A 17,286-nucleotide genomic window follows, 5' to 3' on the forward strand; every position below is an offset into this window, starting at 1 on the left:
CACACACACACACATATATTAGCATTTATTATTATGATATAATGAGATTATATTATATTATTATATCAATAATGTAATGAGAAAAAAATACAGCACCTAGATTAAATAAAAAGAAGGCCAGGCCTGGTGGCTCACGCCTGTAATCCCAGCACTTTGGGAGGCCGAGGTGGGTAGATCACCTGAGGTCAGGAGTTCGAGACCAGCCTGGCCAACATGGCAAAACCCCATCTCTACTAAAAATACAAAAATTAGCTGGGCATGGTGGTGTACGCCTGTAATCCCAGCTACTCGGGAGGCTGAGGCAGGATCACGCCACTGCACTCCAGACCAGACAACAGAGTAAGACTGTCTCAAAAAAAAAAAAAAAAGTCAAAAAAAAAAAAAAAAAAAAAGCAAAACAATATGTAAAGTGTATAACACTATATAAAAATACAAACAAAATTCCCAACAGAAAATTGGCAAGGGAGAAAAAACAAAAAAATTTATACAAAGAGAAATGGGAGAAATGCAGCAGCCATTAACTAGAAATCAGCAGTAGAAAAACAATGACATTAGAAATTAAAGATACGCAAATTTATTCATCTATATTAAAGTCCAGCATTATGCCCCTTCAAAGAGAGAAAGAACAGAAGTAGTCATTGGAGCTATTGGGTGATCAGGTCTGGACAATGCTGGTGACTCCATATAACTGGTACTCACAGGTTTGGCAATAATAATCAGGAGCCATAATCTCTGGTTATCCTAATTCTGTAATTAAAAATTAGAAAAGCTATATGAACAGAGCTGTTCAGAGCAGCCTTTATATATTATTTTATTTTATTTTGAGACGGAGTCTCGCTCAGTCACCCAGGCTGGAGTGCTGTGGCACAATCTTGGCTCACTGCAAGCTCTGTCTCCCGGGTTCACACCATTCTCCTGCCTCAGCCTTCCGAGTAGCTGGAACTACAGGCACCCGCCAGCACACCCGGCTAATTTTTTGTATTTTTAGTAGAGACAGGGTTTCGGTTTCACCGTGTTAGCCAGGATGGTCTTGATCTCCTGACCTCGTGATCTGCCTGCCTCAGCCTCCTAAAGTGCTGCGATTACAGGCATGAGCCACCGCGCAGCCCAGAGCATCCTTTATTTATGTAACAAAGATCTCAAAGTAACCCAGATATCTAGCAATCAATTTCAGCACATTCACTTGATAGACTATTTTCAAATCATTAGAATGTTAAATATGTAAAAACATGAACAGTTTTTGATGAAACAGTAAGTGAAAAGTAGAACTGAAAATCGTCTGCCCCACCATGTTAAAACAATAGAGAAAGATGAGCTGGGAACAAAGAGCGGATAAAGCCTGAGGATTGGAGTTGTCAATGGATATGACAATGGGAAAATCCCTCTGAGCCTGCATTTGGGTGGCCAGGAGGGGATTTGCATCAGAATCCACAGATCACCAGCACTGAGCAGCCCTGATATTTAAAATGCAGATTCCAGACTCAATCAGGCCAGAGCCCAGAAATTTGCATTGTTAACACGTGTGTGTGTGTGTGTGTGTGTGTGTGTGTGTGTGTGTGTGTGTTTTATAAACACTGAAGGTTGGGAACCATGGATGACTAAGTGAAGTCATTTTGTGACTCTAGATTTGAACTTTCTACAGGCTCTGGAGTGTAGTTTGGCTAAAGCAAAACCCAGGTAGAATCAGCACTACACATCAATTCGTTTGCTGTGGGTCGGGAACGGATGCAGGTCGAGTGTGGATGGGCCAGTGCTGGCAAGCCTTGATCTTTGCCCGGGCTTGTCCTTCTGGGGAGAATTACTTGCTTCTGCTGGACTAAGGGTGACCTTGTCTCTGGGTGGAACCCATGCTGCCATGGAAGACTCTTTTCAGGGCCCACTAATCCTTGACGTTCACCTTGTCCCCTGCCCCCAGAGAAGTCGTCCGGACCCTCCCATCCCTGGAGTCCCTGCAGAGGTTATTTGACCAGCAGCTCTCCCCAGGCCTCCGTCCACGTCCTCAGGTAAAGGGTCTTGGGGTTGAAAAGGTGAGATTAATCCACCAGGGAGGAGGATTGAGTTAGCCAGTCCTGAGGGCTCAGGAGGAAGAGGGGAGCACTGCCCACCGTGTGTTCACTGGGCAACAGCAAGCAGGTACGCTGGGGTGGGTGGTGGGAGCCTCAGCCCCTGCCCTCCCCAGGAAGCCATCTCCCACTGCCAGATTTTGATTTAAGGAATAAAGATTTCAAATTATGCACCCAGCCGGACGCGGTGGCTCAAGCCTGTAATCCCAGCACTTTGGGAGGCCGAGGTGGGCGGATCACGAGGTCAGGAGATCAAGACCATCCTGGCTAACACGGTGAAACCCCGTCTCTACTAGAAATACAAAAAACTAGCTGGGTGAGGTGGCGGGCGCCTGTAGTCCCAGCTACTCAGGAGGCTGAGGCAGGAGAATGGCGTAAACCCGGGAGGCGGAGCTTGCAGTGAGCTGAGATCCGGCCACTGCACTCCAGCCTGGGCGACAGAGTGAGACTCCGTCTCAAAAAAAAAAAAAACATTATGCACCCATCAGCAAAACTTATTTGTACCAAATAAGGGGGCAAGCAGGGCCTGTTCCCATCATTTCTCATCAGAAACTGAAAGGAAAGAAAAAGAAGAGGCACCTGAACTCTTGATCCTGCCTCTTGTCCCAGGAGAAGCAGGATGAAGGTGCCCCCCCACCCCCCGCACTTGCTTGTGGCCTGGCAGGAGGCCAGGGTCGTGTTGCCCATTAAGCAAATATCTGTGTAACAAAAGGTGTCATCAATAAAATTTTAACAAGTTTTTAAAAAAGCAAAAGCTGTATCTCAGAAGAAAATACCTGCAACAAAGATTAGGGAAAAAGGCTTACAGACAAAGTATTCATATGTTTATTATTATTATTTTTATTTGAGACATGGTCTTGCTTTGTCACCCAGGCTGGGGTACAGTGGCACAATCACAGCTCACTGCATCCTCAAACGTCGGGGCTCAAGAGATCCACCTCACCTGAGCCTCCCATGTTTTAAAACCGCAATTACTTTTTCATCAGCTAATAGCTGGGGATTACAGGTGCGCACCACCACGCCAGTCTCTTTTTAAATGTTTTTGTAGAGACAGGTCTCACTACATTGCCCATGTTGATCTCAAACTTCTGGCGATCTTCCTGCCCCAGCCTTCTGAAGTGCTGGGATTACAGGTGGGAGCCACCATGCCTGGCCATGTTTTTAAAAAATTCCTACAAACAATTACGTAAAAACAATCCAATTTTTAAAAGAGGGTAAGACTATAAACAAGGTGGCTCACTGAAGAGGGACAGGGAATAGCCAATATAGATATGAAAAGGTGTTCAGCCTCACCTTGTTTGTAACCAGGAAATGACATTGGACGCTAGGTGGCCTTTTCTTACCTATTAGATGGGCAAAGAGTTGATGCTAAAGTTGATGGGTGAGTCAGGACTTGGCTAGGGTGTGGGGTGGAAGAGGTGCTCACAGGGGCTCACTCCTCTGCTGTTGGGAATGGAAATGGGTTTTCTGAAAGGCAGTTTGGCCGTTTGTATGAAAATGTGAGCTGCAGGCATCCCTCAAGCACACAGTTCCATATGTCCGCAGCTTCTTAGGGACTACAAGTACACAAAGAGTCAAAGAAAAAACATTGAAAATCACATAAACAGTCCGGGCGTGGTGGTTCACACCTCTAATCCCAGCACTTTGGGAGGCCGAAGCGGGTGGATCACCTGTCGGGAGTTCGAGACCAACCTGACCAACATGGTGAAACCCTGTCTCTACCAAAAATACAAAAATTAGCCAGGCATGGTGGCGAGCGCCTGTAATCCCAGCTACTTGGGAGGCTGAGACAGGAAAATCGCTTGAACCCTGGAGGTGGAGGTTGCAGTGAGCCGAGACTGTGCCACTGTACTCCAGCCTGGGTAACAGAGTGAGACTCCATCTAAAACAAAAAAAAGGAAAAAGAAAAAAAAAGAAAATCATATAAATATAGGGAGCTGGTGAACTGCAGTGGTGCCGAATTCTACTCTAAGGCGTGAACACTGCTCTGGACAGATCTCCAAGGCTACTGTTAGGTGGAAAAGCAAACGGCGGGGTGGTACAGAAACTCTGACGGAAGTCTCCATGAGGAAATCAGATGGGAAGGATTTAAACCCAAAGGGCCATGCTGGTCACCACAATGCAGGGATGAGACGGGGGAGAAGGGGACTGGGCCAAAGGGGATTTTGAGTTTGCCCACATTGTTTGTTTGAATTTTCTACGGAGAGCATGTATTTGTGTTCTACTTGTGCAACTTTCAAAATTCAGGAAAAAAAAAAGTTTTGCTTTCTCCGAGGTGAATGATGGGTTAATTTCTAAGAAAGTAAAAGCAAATGTAGACAAAACAGGGGCTCTGCCCGACTCTTGAGCTTAAGTAGCTTGAGTGGAAGAACACACAGTCAAGTCTTTGAAGTAGATTAGAAGAGAGACAAAGCCTCGAGAGAGAGGCCAGCTGCAGTCCCAGTTACGGTGCTGCCTGGTGGAGGCCAGTCTCTGCATTTGGTGGCAGGACAGAGCAGCCACACGGTGGAGGGTGGGTCTTGCTGCCACACTCCCCTCCCCTTTATGAGACTCTGAGTCTTGGAGAAAAACAGAAAAGGTTGTTCTTGATGTGTCTTCAGGAATTCAGAAATCAAGGAGGGAGTTGAGGCTGCCTTGAGGAGAGGAAAGAACACTGGCCCATGGATCAGAAACACCTGAGTTCAAAATCTGATTCACCCTCGTGGATCTTTAGTCTCCCCATCTGTGAAATGGGGACAGTAATATCTCTGCGGGGTTTGGTTAAGGAGTGAGTGAAATTGGGTGCGTGAGACATCTGACCCTGCTAGACTCTCACCAACATGAGGCCCTTTCCCTTAAGTAGGCAGGACAAGCTGGGGACACCCAAACCCCTGTGTGGTTACTTGAGGACTGCTGGGAAGTGGGAAATGCAATGTTATCAAAATGCTGGCTGGCCTGGGGGATGGAGGAAACCTGGGTCTGCCCTGTGTGAGAAAGAAGAGCCAGTAACCTCCCTTGGATGGTTAACCTGCCTTGAAGCCCCACTTCCTTTTTTTTGAAAAGTGCAACTGAAAAGCAAAGTGAAAAAACTGGGTCAGCTGATGTAAACCCTCAGGCCAGTCTAGCCATTCACAGGCTAAGCTGTGAATTCTATCCTCAACCTCGACACTGGTGACATTTGGGACTGGGTTGTTCTCTGTCATGGAGGACTCCTGTGCACTCTAGGAGTCCTCCACATCCTGGCCTTTACCCATGAGATGCCATTAGCATCCCCCAGCTGTGACAACTGGAAATGTCTCAGACATTGCCAAATGTCCCCTGGAGGGCAAAATCACCACCAGCTAAGGACCACTGGCTAGCCCCCAATTCAAATATCAGATCTATACTAGCTGTAAACTCACCACTGTGACTCTATTCCCCCATCAGCAAAACAAGGATTAGAAAAATCAAGACATGTGAGGATTAGATGACTTAATATATTGAAGATGTGCTTGGCACATCGTAAGAACTCATTAAATAATCATTAGGCAGAAGTATGGGGAAAGCTTCAGCATTTTTCTAATACTTTTTGTTTCAAGCACAAACGCCCAGTTTGTCAGTAACTTCATCTATGCTAAGATCTTGTCAGATCTCCCCTCCCAAAAGTCACAAATCCAAAGAGAGAGCCGGTGGGGGGCGGGGGACCTACAATTGCATGGTGACTGCCCGGGGTGAAGGCAGGTCCTTCCAAATGTCCTCTACTGTGGAAAGGAGGAGGCTTGAATCTGTGTTACCATTTCAATTATTTATGAGATAAATAACCCTAAAACAAGGGAATCCTACACTATCCCATCTCCTGACCAGCTTTTCTTCTCAACCAACAGGCAGCCCTTCTGTTGTCCCTTGCCTGAGTCTTAGCGCCACCCCTTCAAGCCACTTCCCTCATTGACAATAACTATAGAAGAATTGTGAGTTTTATTAAGAAGCAAGGGAAAGACCAAAAAGTGGTTAGAGAAAGCACTGACAATTATTAACTGCTGTGATGGTGGTAGTGATGGTTATTGGGATGGGGAATGGTGTGGTGTGTAAGGGTAATACAGATGGTGATGACAGAGGTGGTCATGATCATGGGAGGGCTGGTAGGAGTGGAGATGGTGGTTATGATGGTGATGGTGATGGTAGAGGTGGTCATGATCATGGTTAGAGTGGTAGGGTTGAAGATGGTGGTAGTGATGAGGGTGGAGGTGGTCATGGTCAGGGTAGGAGTGGTAAGGGTGGAGATGGTGATAGTGATGGTGATGGTGGAGGTGGTCATGATTATGGTGGGAGTGGGAGTGGTAGAGATGATAGTAGTGATAATGGTCGTGAAGGTGGTCATGATTACGGTGAGAGTGGTAGGGGTGGAGATAGTGGTAGTGATGGTGATGGTGAAGGTGGCCATGATGATGGTGAAAATAATAGATGTGGAGATGGTGGTAGTGACAGTGATGGTGGAGGTGGTCATGACCATGGTAGGTCTGGTAAGGGTAGAGATGGTGATGGCGGAGGTGGTCATGATCATGATAGGACTGGTGAGGTGGAGATGGTGATAGTGATAGTGATGGTGATGGTGAGGGTGGAGGTGGTGATAGTGATGGTGGAGGTAGTCATAATTGTGGTGGGAGTGGTGGGGGTGGAGATGATGGTAGTGATCATGATGGTGGAGGTCGTCATGATTATGGTGAGAGTGGTGGGGGTGGAGGTAGTCGTGATCATGGTGGGAGTGATGGGGTGGAGATGGTGGTAGTGATGGTGATGGTGGAGGTGTCATGGTTATGGTAAGAGTGGTAGGGGTGGAGATGGTGGTAGTGATGGTGATGGTGGAGGTGGTCATGATCATGGTGGGAGTGATGGGGTGGAGATGGTGGTAGTGATGGTGATGGTGGAGGTCATCATGATCATGGTGAGAGTGGTAGGGATGGAAATGGTGGTAGTGATGGTGGAGGTGGTCATGATCATGGTGGGAGTGATGGGGTGGAGATGGTGGGAGTGATGGGGTGGAGATGGTGGTAGTGATGGTAGTGTTGGTGGTGATTGTGGTAGCCATGCGATGACTCTGGTGGTGCTGTTGAAGGGGATCCTATTGATCATGGCAGTGCCATTGATCGTTGTGACAGAGGCAGCAGTGGTAATAGAGTTGGTGATAGTAAAAGTAGTTTATTAAAGTAGTCGGGTAGAAAATTGAGGTCAAAAGCAAGTGCAGCCTGGCTGCTATATTCAGCAAGGGGTGAGGTGAAGGGACATCACCTGGCTAGTGATAACCCTGGTTCCATTCTGCTTTGTGTTCACATCAGTCAAACATGTATCTGACTTTCTCATTCCACCTCTTATTATTAACGTAATAAGGTATGAATAACTTAATAAGGTATCTTATTAACTCTACATTTCCACACCTGGCAGCATGTCTAACATAGAATAGATGCTTTGTAAATGTTTCTTCTGTGAATAAGTGCATAAGACCATGCACTTGGCATCAGGCAGACAGGATACATGTCTTGCTCTGCCATTTACTAGCTGGGCCCTGTATATACTGAACAACTTTACTGAGCATCTTCATTGGCCAGAAACTGTTCTGAGCCCCAAGGCTGCAGTACTAAGTACAATCCTCTTGATCTCCATTCTCATGGAGCCTCCATTCAGCAGGGAAGACATACAGTGAACACATATTGGAAGGAGATAACTTTAGCTGGTGGTGACTGATATGGAACAAAACAAGGTAATTTGATAGAGGTGACCTGGCGGCTATTTTAGACGGGGTCGTCAGGGAAGACCTCTTTGTGAGGCTGAGACCTGAATGATGAGGAGGTGCCCCTCCCAGGGGAAATTGAGTCTCTGGAGATTCCTCAGAAGGGAAGCTCAAGGCAGAATTGACTTGAGGATGAGAGTGGCTCGGATCTTGGTGGGGTGGTGGCAGGGGGGCGGAGCGCTGCATCATATAGGACCTCAGAGGGCAGGGAAGGGGTCAGGATCATTTTCTCATCTACGTGGAGAAGAACTGTACTGGGGTTTCAAGCAGCAGGCTGGGTCTATTTTGGAAGTAGGATGGGAACACCATGCAGGAGGTGTAGGAGGGAGGAAAGGTAATATGCAAGGACAGTCCTCGCGTTTTGTTTAAGCAACGGAGTGGGTGAGGTGAGAAGCACCGGGGGAGAGACAGATTTAGAAGGGAGAAGAAATGAAGATCTATTTTTTGGCCATGTGAATTCTGAGAAGATTGTAGAGATCCCTGTGTCCTCATCTGCTGGAGGGGATAATAATAGAACTTGCAGGGCTGCGGGGAGAGTGGAATGGGGTGAGGTGCAGAGAGCACCCAGTGCGTTGCCTCTCAGTGGTTCAGGTTCAGTGATGCTGCCCTGATCCTCTTTCCCTCCTTTCCCAGGTTCCTGGTGAGGCCAATCCCATCAACATGGTGTCCAAGCTCAGCCAACTGACAAGCCTGTTGTCCTCTATTGAAGACAAGGTATGTGTGGGGCTCCTGTGGCTTCTCTTCATCCCCTCTTTGGTCCCCTCTTTGTATGGAGAATGTCCAGATGTACAGGCTCGATGTCCCCTTGACCCTCTGTCTCTAACGCTGCTGCCCATAGGTCAAGGCCTTGCTGCACGAGGGTCCTGAGTCCCCCCACCGGCGTTCCCTTATCCCTCCAGTCACCTTTGAGGTAAGTGGCCGTGGGACAGCAGAGCCTGGGCTTGGGCTCCACAGCTGGGCAGAGAGACATGTTCTGGTTCCTGTGGAAAGACGGATTGAGGCTTGAGCTGGGGAAGAGCAAGGAGCCCAACAGCCAAGAATGGCAGTCGATGGACCTGTGTCACTGTGACAGTGGTTCATCGTCAGAACAGGCACCCAGAGGCGACTGGGAAACCACCTTCGGAGAGGCACTGCAGGGGAGGAGTGTCTCATTGGCCCAGGCACCATGTAAACTTTGTCCTTCTCAAAATGGCCGAGATGAGTGATATCAGACAGGGCTGCAAAATACTGCCTCAAGAGGGTGGGGAATTCAGAAAAACAAAACAAAACAAAACAAGACAAAAAATGTGCAATTCCTATGATTTCCCTGAGAATGACTGGATTAGACCCTCCAGGCTTGACCCGAAATGTGTTTTTCTTTACAATCCCCAGAGATTCTAGTACATTCCGCCCAGCACTGGTCCCACATTCAGGAATCCAGTGTGAGACCCACACCCCCTCCCCCCAACACACATTCCCCACCCCAAAGTCCTTTCTAGACCCGGTGATAATCCTCTATTAAGATAAATTTCCATTTTCTGAGCATGCATACACAACTGTTGTGGGGTTTTTTTTTCTATTATTATCAGTAAATGTTCAATCAGTGGTTGTAACAAGGCCTGGGAGTTTAAATCTATTACTAAAATCCTTTCCAGAAGTAGGTGACACATCAGATTAATGAGTGTTGTCAAAGTCATCAGTGAATGAACCATTTCCAGCAATTCGTCTGTTTCCACCAGCAAACCTGTTGGCAGAATGGCTCCCCCACACACAGTGGACAAGGGGGGCGCCCCGAGAGTCTCTGTGATTCCCGGGAGATGCCTGTGGAAATGTGCACGTGCGCTACTGGGGCAAGAGAAGCCCAATTGCCCCACGAAGGACGCCCACCAGAGGTTGCCCAGCCATGTAGACAAGGGGCTCGGGCAGGGGGAGCCTTGCAAAAGCCCAGGCAGAAAATCAATGAGTCACACATCTCTTCCCTTTCTAAGGTGAAGGCAGAGTCTCTGGGGATTCCTCAGAAAACGCAGCTCAAAGTCGACGTTGAGTCTGGGAAACTGATTGTTAAGAAGTCCAAGGACGGTTCTGAGGACAAGTTCTACAGCCACAAGAAAAGTAAGACCCCTTGCGCACATCAACCACTGGCTCTCACCTGCCTGTGGAATTCCTGCCCTCTCAGCTCACCTCTCAGAAGGCCTGCCCTGCAGGTCTGTCTTGCGTAGGCATGCGCGCGTGCGCACGTGTGCACCCGCTTCTGTGCGTGTGTGGGTGTGTGTGTGTCTTCTCTTCCCCACCAGGACTCAGTCTGATCCATGCTATCACCCCGCAGTGCCGGGCACAAAGCCTTGCACAGATGAGGTCTTGTTGACAATTGGGTAGTGTCTGTAGCACAGGATAAACTAGACTGTGAGTACATGGACTCTGGAACCAAACTGCCTAAATTCACGTCCCAGCTCCGCCACTTAGCAGTTGTGTGACCTGGGACATGTCATGACCTCTCTAGCCCTCAGTTTCCTCATCTGTAAAATGGGGATGATAAAAAGTACTTGAATAATATGCATAAGGCTCTTTAGACTAGACCCCAGCATGTAGTCGCCACTTTGAGAGTCACCTGTTATTAGCAGGTTCTGAGAACCATCAAATCAACTCATCCATAAAATGGAAACTCTTCACATGGCAAATGCATATAGAGAAGCTGCAGTGGGGCAAGACAAGGGGATCCAGTGCCAGCAGGACAGATGAGGCCCCTGTCCACATGGAATTTATATTCTGGTGCATTGAGTAGCCGGTAAAGACTCAAATACATCTGTCAGTACAGATGGATGATCTGTCAATACAGTGGATGATCCAGCTACGAAAAGTGCTACAAAGAAAACAAAACAGGGCAATGGGGTAGAGGTTAACTGGCAATAGGGGATAGTGTAGAAGGGGCAGACAGGGAAGTTTCCTCTGAGTAAAAGGCACATTGGCGGAGACCCCAAGGCTGAGAAGCAACCAGTCCGGCAGCGGTCTGAGGGAAGAGCATCCCAGCTAGCAGAGCAGCATGTGCAAATGCTGGGAGATGGGCACTGGGGCTAGCAGGCCAGGGCCCAGGTTCGGGAAGCCAGGCAGGGTATCAGGAGGCAGGGGGATAGGCAGTGCCCAGTGCGGAGCCACAGGGGGCTGGAGAACAGCAGCAGACAGAACCGGGGGTTGATGAAAGTGTGAGAGTTTCCTGAGCAGCCTCCGGTTCTGGCTGATGGCAAATGGATGGACATCTTTCTTCTTTTGGGTGGCCAATGGGTTCCCCTGAGAAAACTGATCAATGCGTAGACCCTTCCTTCAGATAAATCCCAATCTTCACACAACAGTTTGCATCCCATGTCAGGTTTTAAGACCGCTATGAAGCCCCCCAGGTCCCTGTGGCTACAACAACATTTTTTATTTAGTGTCTCAAAGTTCATTTAGAGGGGCATGGTTAAGGTTGCCACACTTAGCAGATAAAAGTACTGGAGGCCCAGTTAAATGTGAATTTCAGATAAACAACCAATATAGTATATGTACGTCCCATGCAATATTTGGGACATACTTATATGCAACAATGATTCACAGTTTTTCTGAAGTTCAAATTTAACTGCGTCTCCGGTATTTTATCTGGCTTCTTCAGGCATGATCAGCATCTTTCTTTTTTTTTTTTGAGACAGAGTCTCACTCTGTCTCCCAGACTGAAGTGCAGTGGCGCGATCTTGGCTCACTGCAACCTCCACCTCCTGGATTCAAGTGATTCTCCTGCCTCAGCTTCCCGAGTAACTGGGACTACAGGACCACCACCACACCCAGCTAATGTTTTTATTTTTAGTAAAGACGGGGTTTCACCATGTTGGCCAGCCTGGTCTCGAACTCCTGACCTCAGGTGATCCATCTGCCTCAGCTTCCTAAAGTGCTGGGATTACAGGTGTGAGCCACCGTGCTCAGCCATCTTTTGTTCTTAATAAAGTAGTATGCACTAAGTGTGGGGAACTGGGAAGACCTTGGCAGGGCCTGTGCATTCAGAGTTCTCACTGTCTCTGTGTCCTTGGAGATAGGATGTTCTGTCCCCCAGGTATAGGGAGGGCTTCTCTCACATGAGGGTCTATAACCTGCTTTAGAGGAATATCAGAGGGTCCTTCCTGCACCTGCCATTGCTCAAATTCCTTCAGCTTAAAATATTCAATATGCTTAGGATGCCCTATTTTGGAATAATGCATCCTGAATCCCACTGATAGCACAGTGGGGTGCTAGTAGCCCAGCCTTGAGTCCCAGGTCAGCCACTTCTGACTTGGGTCTGGTGTCTTCTCTCTGGTCCTCAGTTTACTCTTCTGTCCAGCAGGGATAGTAGTAGCGTCTTGCAGGGCTCTCATGAGTCTTATGTGGGTGAACATCCAAGCACCTGGTGCCCAGCCTCCAGGGAGTGCTCAATACGATTGACTGTCACCACCACCACCACCATTATTATTACCCTTCCAGGGTAGCGGTGAAGGAGACTGATCTCAGGGAATGGCTGGGGGTGACATCATAGTGGTCATAGTCCTGCAGAGGGGAGCTCATAGCATCATGGCGGCCCCTGTGTATAGTGGCATGTTGGGCAGGAGAAATGGGGGAGTCGCTGATGGTTTGAGCAGGAAGGCTGTGTGGAAGGTGAGCTTAGAGTGGTGGTTTCCTCTTATCTGTTGATATGGTTTGGCTGTGTCCCCACCCAAATCTCATCTTGAATTGTAGCTCCCATAATGCCCACGTGTGATGGGAAGGACTGGGTGGGGAGGTAATTGAATCACGGGGGTGAGTCTTTCCCATGCTGTTCTCATGGTAGTGAATAAGTCTCAGGATATCTGATAGTTTTATAAAGGGGAGTTCCCCTGCACAAGCTCTCTTGCCTGCCACCATGTAAGACATGACTTTGTTTCACCTTTGTCTTCTGCCATGATTGTGAGGCCTTCCCAGCCATGTGGAACTGTGAGTCCATTAAAACTCTTTCCTTTATAAATTACCCAGTCTTGGGTATGTCTTTATTAGCAGCATGAGAACAGACTAATACATCTGTTAAGGAGAGAGGGGTGGCCCCAACTTGGATAAGAGGAGATGGAAATGTAAGAAGAGTGAAGATTGTCAGAGCACCTGATTACTAAAAAACTTAAGATTGAAAGAAACACCTCCCAGGTTCTGAGAAGTGCTGTCAGTTTAATGCAACAGACATTTGCGTAGCATCTTCCATGGGCCAGCCCTTCATCGTGAACACTTCCTCTAAGGGTTTGCTGTGGAGAAGGGACTGCTGGCACATGGGCAGGTATTAGAATGTGCTCCAGGGGGAGGTTAGTCCCCAGGGAGGACTGATGAGCTCTTTTGGGGAGTGAGGGCAGGAGGCTTCACACCACCGAGATGGCTCTGACTGGGATTTGAAGGATGAATAGGATTTTGCCAAGCATGAGGCAGGGGAGGGCACTGGGACTGAGAGAATGGGGTGTGCAGGGAAAGGGACAGGGTATTAGTGAAATCACGCATTACGTGTCGCTCATCTCTCGCTGTGATTCTGGAGAGAGAAGCAGCTGGGCATGCCGTCCTAGGTGTGAACAGAGCCTTGAATGCCTGAGTAAGGATTGGAGCTGTTGCTGCTGAGAGGTGGGTATTCTCCTTTGTGGAAACAGATCAGGGATGGGTGAAAGACCTGAACTAGAGATCACTGGCCCTAAGAAAACCCAGCTCTAATTAAGAATAGCTATGTGTGGGTGCAGTGGCAAGCACTTGTATTCTCAGCTACTTGGGAGGCTGAGGTGGGAGGATCACTTGGAGCCAGGAGTTTGAGTTCACCCTGAGCAACATAGCAAGACCCCATCTCTAAAAATTAAATAATAATAATAATAATGGGCTATTTCAGAGCAGGTTTGTGAGCTCTGAAGAGTGTGGATGCCCACAGACTGCCAGCCCACTCGCCGGGACTGTGCCCACCTGGCTCCAGTCCTCCTGCCAATCCAGGATGGTGGAGCCTGACTTCCTCTCTGTGGTGACACCTGTCACATCAGAGCACAACTGACTGCTCACAGACGCCCTCCCCCTGAAGAGGGAAAGGTCTTTCCTTTGTACACCCTGGACTTTGCAGGCCCCAGCTCAGGCCCTGGGGCTCAGCAAGTGCGTGCTCAGGGATTGCCAGTTGCCTGAGGCACTTGCAACGTCATCCATCATAAATCCCAGCTGTCTCCTCCCTTTAATGTGGGCTTCACAAAGGCTGGGATGTGGATTTTTTGGTTGTTGTTAACCACTAAATCCCAGAGCCAAAACAGTGCTTAGCACAGAGTAAATAATCAGTAAATGGATGTTGAGAGAATGCACGCATGAATCAGTGAATGAATGCAAGAATGAAGGAACACACACAGGAATGAGAATGAATGTAATAATCAACGAATGCACGCATGAATGAGAGAATGAAGGCAAGGATGAATGAATCTATGTATGAATGAGCGAATGTGTCCTAAGCCAGGTAAGATCATGCAGTTCTCATGGATGCATGTTTAAGTGGCTTCTTTATAGTTGGTGCCGAAAGGCAGTGTGGTTCAGGAGTGGGGGCTCTAGGTAAACTGGATGCACATGTTGGTTCCATGACTTGCTAATAGTATGATCTCAAGTAAGCTACTTAACTCCTCAAAGCCTCAGTGATGCCTCCACAAGACAGGGGTTCCTACAGGGGTTGCTGTGAGAGTTAATGGGGTAAGGTGTGTCCTTAGTGCAGAGTCTGGCTCATGGTGAGTTTCCAGCCATGGTTATTATGATAGAGTGGTGCTCGCCTGGAGGGAATCTGTGGTTGCAAGAGTTGGAGCTTCCTTACCCTATTTTGATCACCATGTTCATGAATAGCTTTGGCATCATGGCCTTCTACACATAGGGAACAGCCAGTTGCTATATGTTGAAATCATAAAATAGTCAGCTCTAAGTACCTGCTATGCCCGTACCAGGCTTTGGGATGTGGAGGTGAACCAGCCAGCCGGGGTCCTAGCTTTCAGGAAAGTTGCATTCAAGTCAGGGCAAAGGAGAAAATAAGCAAATACACAAATATACAAACCAGGAATGTGTCAGGGAATGATAAACTCTAGAGCTGGGGATTTAAATAGAAAAATTTGATAATAATAGGGAAAAGCCTTTCTGAGGACATGCTGTGCCATTTAAACCGAGACCTGAGTGTCAGGAAGATGCTGGCTATGCCCAACCCAGGGAAAGAGGCCACTGGGCTCAGTTCCAAGGCAGGAGCAAGTATGGCGTGTGAGACGGCTGGGCAGCCAGGACTCAGACGAGGCTGAGGCTGGACGGGGCCAGGCATGTGGGTTTGCTGAGCCAGAGTACCAGGCTCACGTTTCCTTCCAAATGCAGCAAGCCACCATTAGGAGGTTTTCAGCTGGGGGGTGGCATGATCCCACCTCAAAAAGATAACTCTGGCTGCTGTATTGAGAATAAACTATGGGAAGAGAGGAAGAATGGAGGCAGGGACACCAATTAGGAGGCCATGATAGCAGCCAGGCAAGAGGTGGTGGCAGCTGGAGATGGGAAAAGGGAAATGGAGTGGGAACGTTTCAAAGATAGACCAGCACCCACTGATGGATACCATGTAGCAGGACAAGGGAAAAGGAACTTCTAGTGTTATTTCACTGGGAAGGTGGGGCGCTGACTGACCCCGATGAAATAATAACCCTGATCAAACAAGATGTCACGTCCTGGAGGCAACCACACAGTCCTTGCAAATAGATGGCAAGGAAATTCAGGGGAAGGAGGCACGGCCTGATCACAGCAGACTGGAAAAGTCTCAGGGCATTTGGTTAGCAGTGGTAGGAATCGGATCGCGGGATACTTACTGCGGTGCATACGAGGCTGATGTGATTTCCCTTTGGGGAGGCTTCCAGCTCAAAGTGATGGTTGAATGCATGCTCTGTCACCATGTTCCTTCTGGAAGGCAAAACCCACAGGGAAAGAGAGAACGGGAGAGCAACAACATTCTGAAAGCCGGAAATGAGATGGATAGCGAAAGCCACTTATAGGAACCAAAAAACGAAACCCTAAGCAGGTGGAGGGAAAAACGGAGACACTGACTCACACAAAACCCACAAAGGGCTCAGGAGCTAAGAGCCTCGGGGACCCCGAGAAGTGGGGTGAAGGTGGGGTTATACGGAGCTGGGTCAGATGGAAATCTATTTAAAGAGAGTTCAGCCCAACAGAATCCCCCTCCACTCTGTGTGGCCAGTAGCTCCTCCTCACTCCTTTGGCAGAAGATTGGATATTCTTCTTTGGAGAAGGTGAAGGGCTGGGAGATGCCAGGCCTGCTGCAGGCAGGAGAGTCTACCGAAAACAGAGGACTAAGGGACAGTCACTTGCTAAGTGCTGAGACCACAGCCTTCTTCCCTGCCCAGCTCCCAGGATGCTGCTGGCTCAGCCCCACCCTCCCTAGGCAGGAGTTAGAAGGCTTCTCGGGGAGCCTTGATCAGCCCAGGGCAAATATGGAAAGGTGTTGCCATCACGCAGTTTCCCCAGGATTCAGCCCATCAGACCACCCTGTGGAGAAGCCCTGCTCGACACACCTCACTGCTGGACACAGACAGCCAAGGATCACCAGACACTGGAGGGAAGCTGGGGACAGGAGACAGGGGACACAAAGATGAAACACTTGGAGGAATCAAATTCTTTTTTTTTTTTTGAGACTGAGTTTCACTCTTGTGGCCCAGGCTGGAGTGCAATGGTGCGATCTCAGCTTACAGCAACCTCCGTCTCCTGGGTTCAGGTGATTCTCGTGCTGATACAGTTATTATGGAGGCCTGCATGAGTGAGACCTGGCCTGCCACACCGGGATTGCAGGCGTGAGCCACTGCACCCAGCCTCAGAGGGATCAAACTCTATAGTTAAAAAGAAATGGGCCTGTGGAATAACAGAATTACATCTAGAAAGGAACAGTAAGAGAATAAAATGAAAGTTAAAAAAGAGGAGGAGGAAGAGAGAAGGGGGAAGAAGGGGAAAGTGAAAGGAAGGACAACTCTGGGGCAATAAAAAATATTATAGCAGTAATTAAAAAAGAGAAGAACCCAATGGAAGGGTAGAAAGATATGGTTCAGAAAAGTTCCCAAAAGGCAAAACAAAAGGAAAAAGTGATGGCAAATAGGAGAGGCAAGATTTTTACAATTTAAAAGACCAGTTCAGGGCTGGGTGCAATGACTCACACCTGTAATCCCAGTGCTTTGGGAGGCCGAAGCAGGTGGAACACTTGAGGTCGGGAGTTCAAGACCAGCCTGGCCAACATGGTAAAACCCCATCTCTACTAAAAATATAAAATTAGACGGGTGTAGTGGCGTACACCTGCTACTCAGGAGGCTGAGGCAGGAGAATTGCTTGAACCCAGGAGGCAGAGGTTGCATTGAGCCAAGATCCATGACTGCACTCCAGCCTGGGCAACAGAGTGAGACTCCATCTCCAAAAAAAAAAAAAATGAAGAAGAAGAAGACCAGCTCAGGAGGCCCA

The 17,286-nt window shown here is 48.3% G+C and overlaps 1 protein-coding gene across 1 annotated transcript in view; it reads left to right on the forward strand.

Moving 5' to 3' along the window:
- INPP5D (inositol polyphosphate-5-phosphatase D) overlaps window positions 1-17,286 on the forward strand; it is a 154,528-nt gene that overhangs the window by 84,026 nt on the left and 53,216 nt on the right. The window contains 4 exon segments of the mRNA XM_017859368.1: window positions 1,916-2,003; window positions 8,440-8,520; window positions 8,645-8,716; window positions 9,774-9,897. Coding sequence (XP_017714857.1) covers window positions 1,916-2,003; window positions 8,440-8,520; window positions 8,645-8,716; window positions 9,774-9,897 — 365 coding nt within the window.

The sequence above is a fragment of the Rhinopithecus bieti genome, unplaced genomic scaffold (assembly GCF_001698545.2).
Source record: "Rhinopithecus bieti isolate Rb0 unplaced genomic scaffold, ASM169854v2 scaffold_50517, whole genome shotgun sequence".
Lineage (NCBI taxonomy): Eukaryota > Metazoa > Chordata > Mammalia > Primates > Cercopithecidae > Rhinopithecus > Rhinopithecus bieti.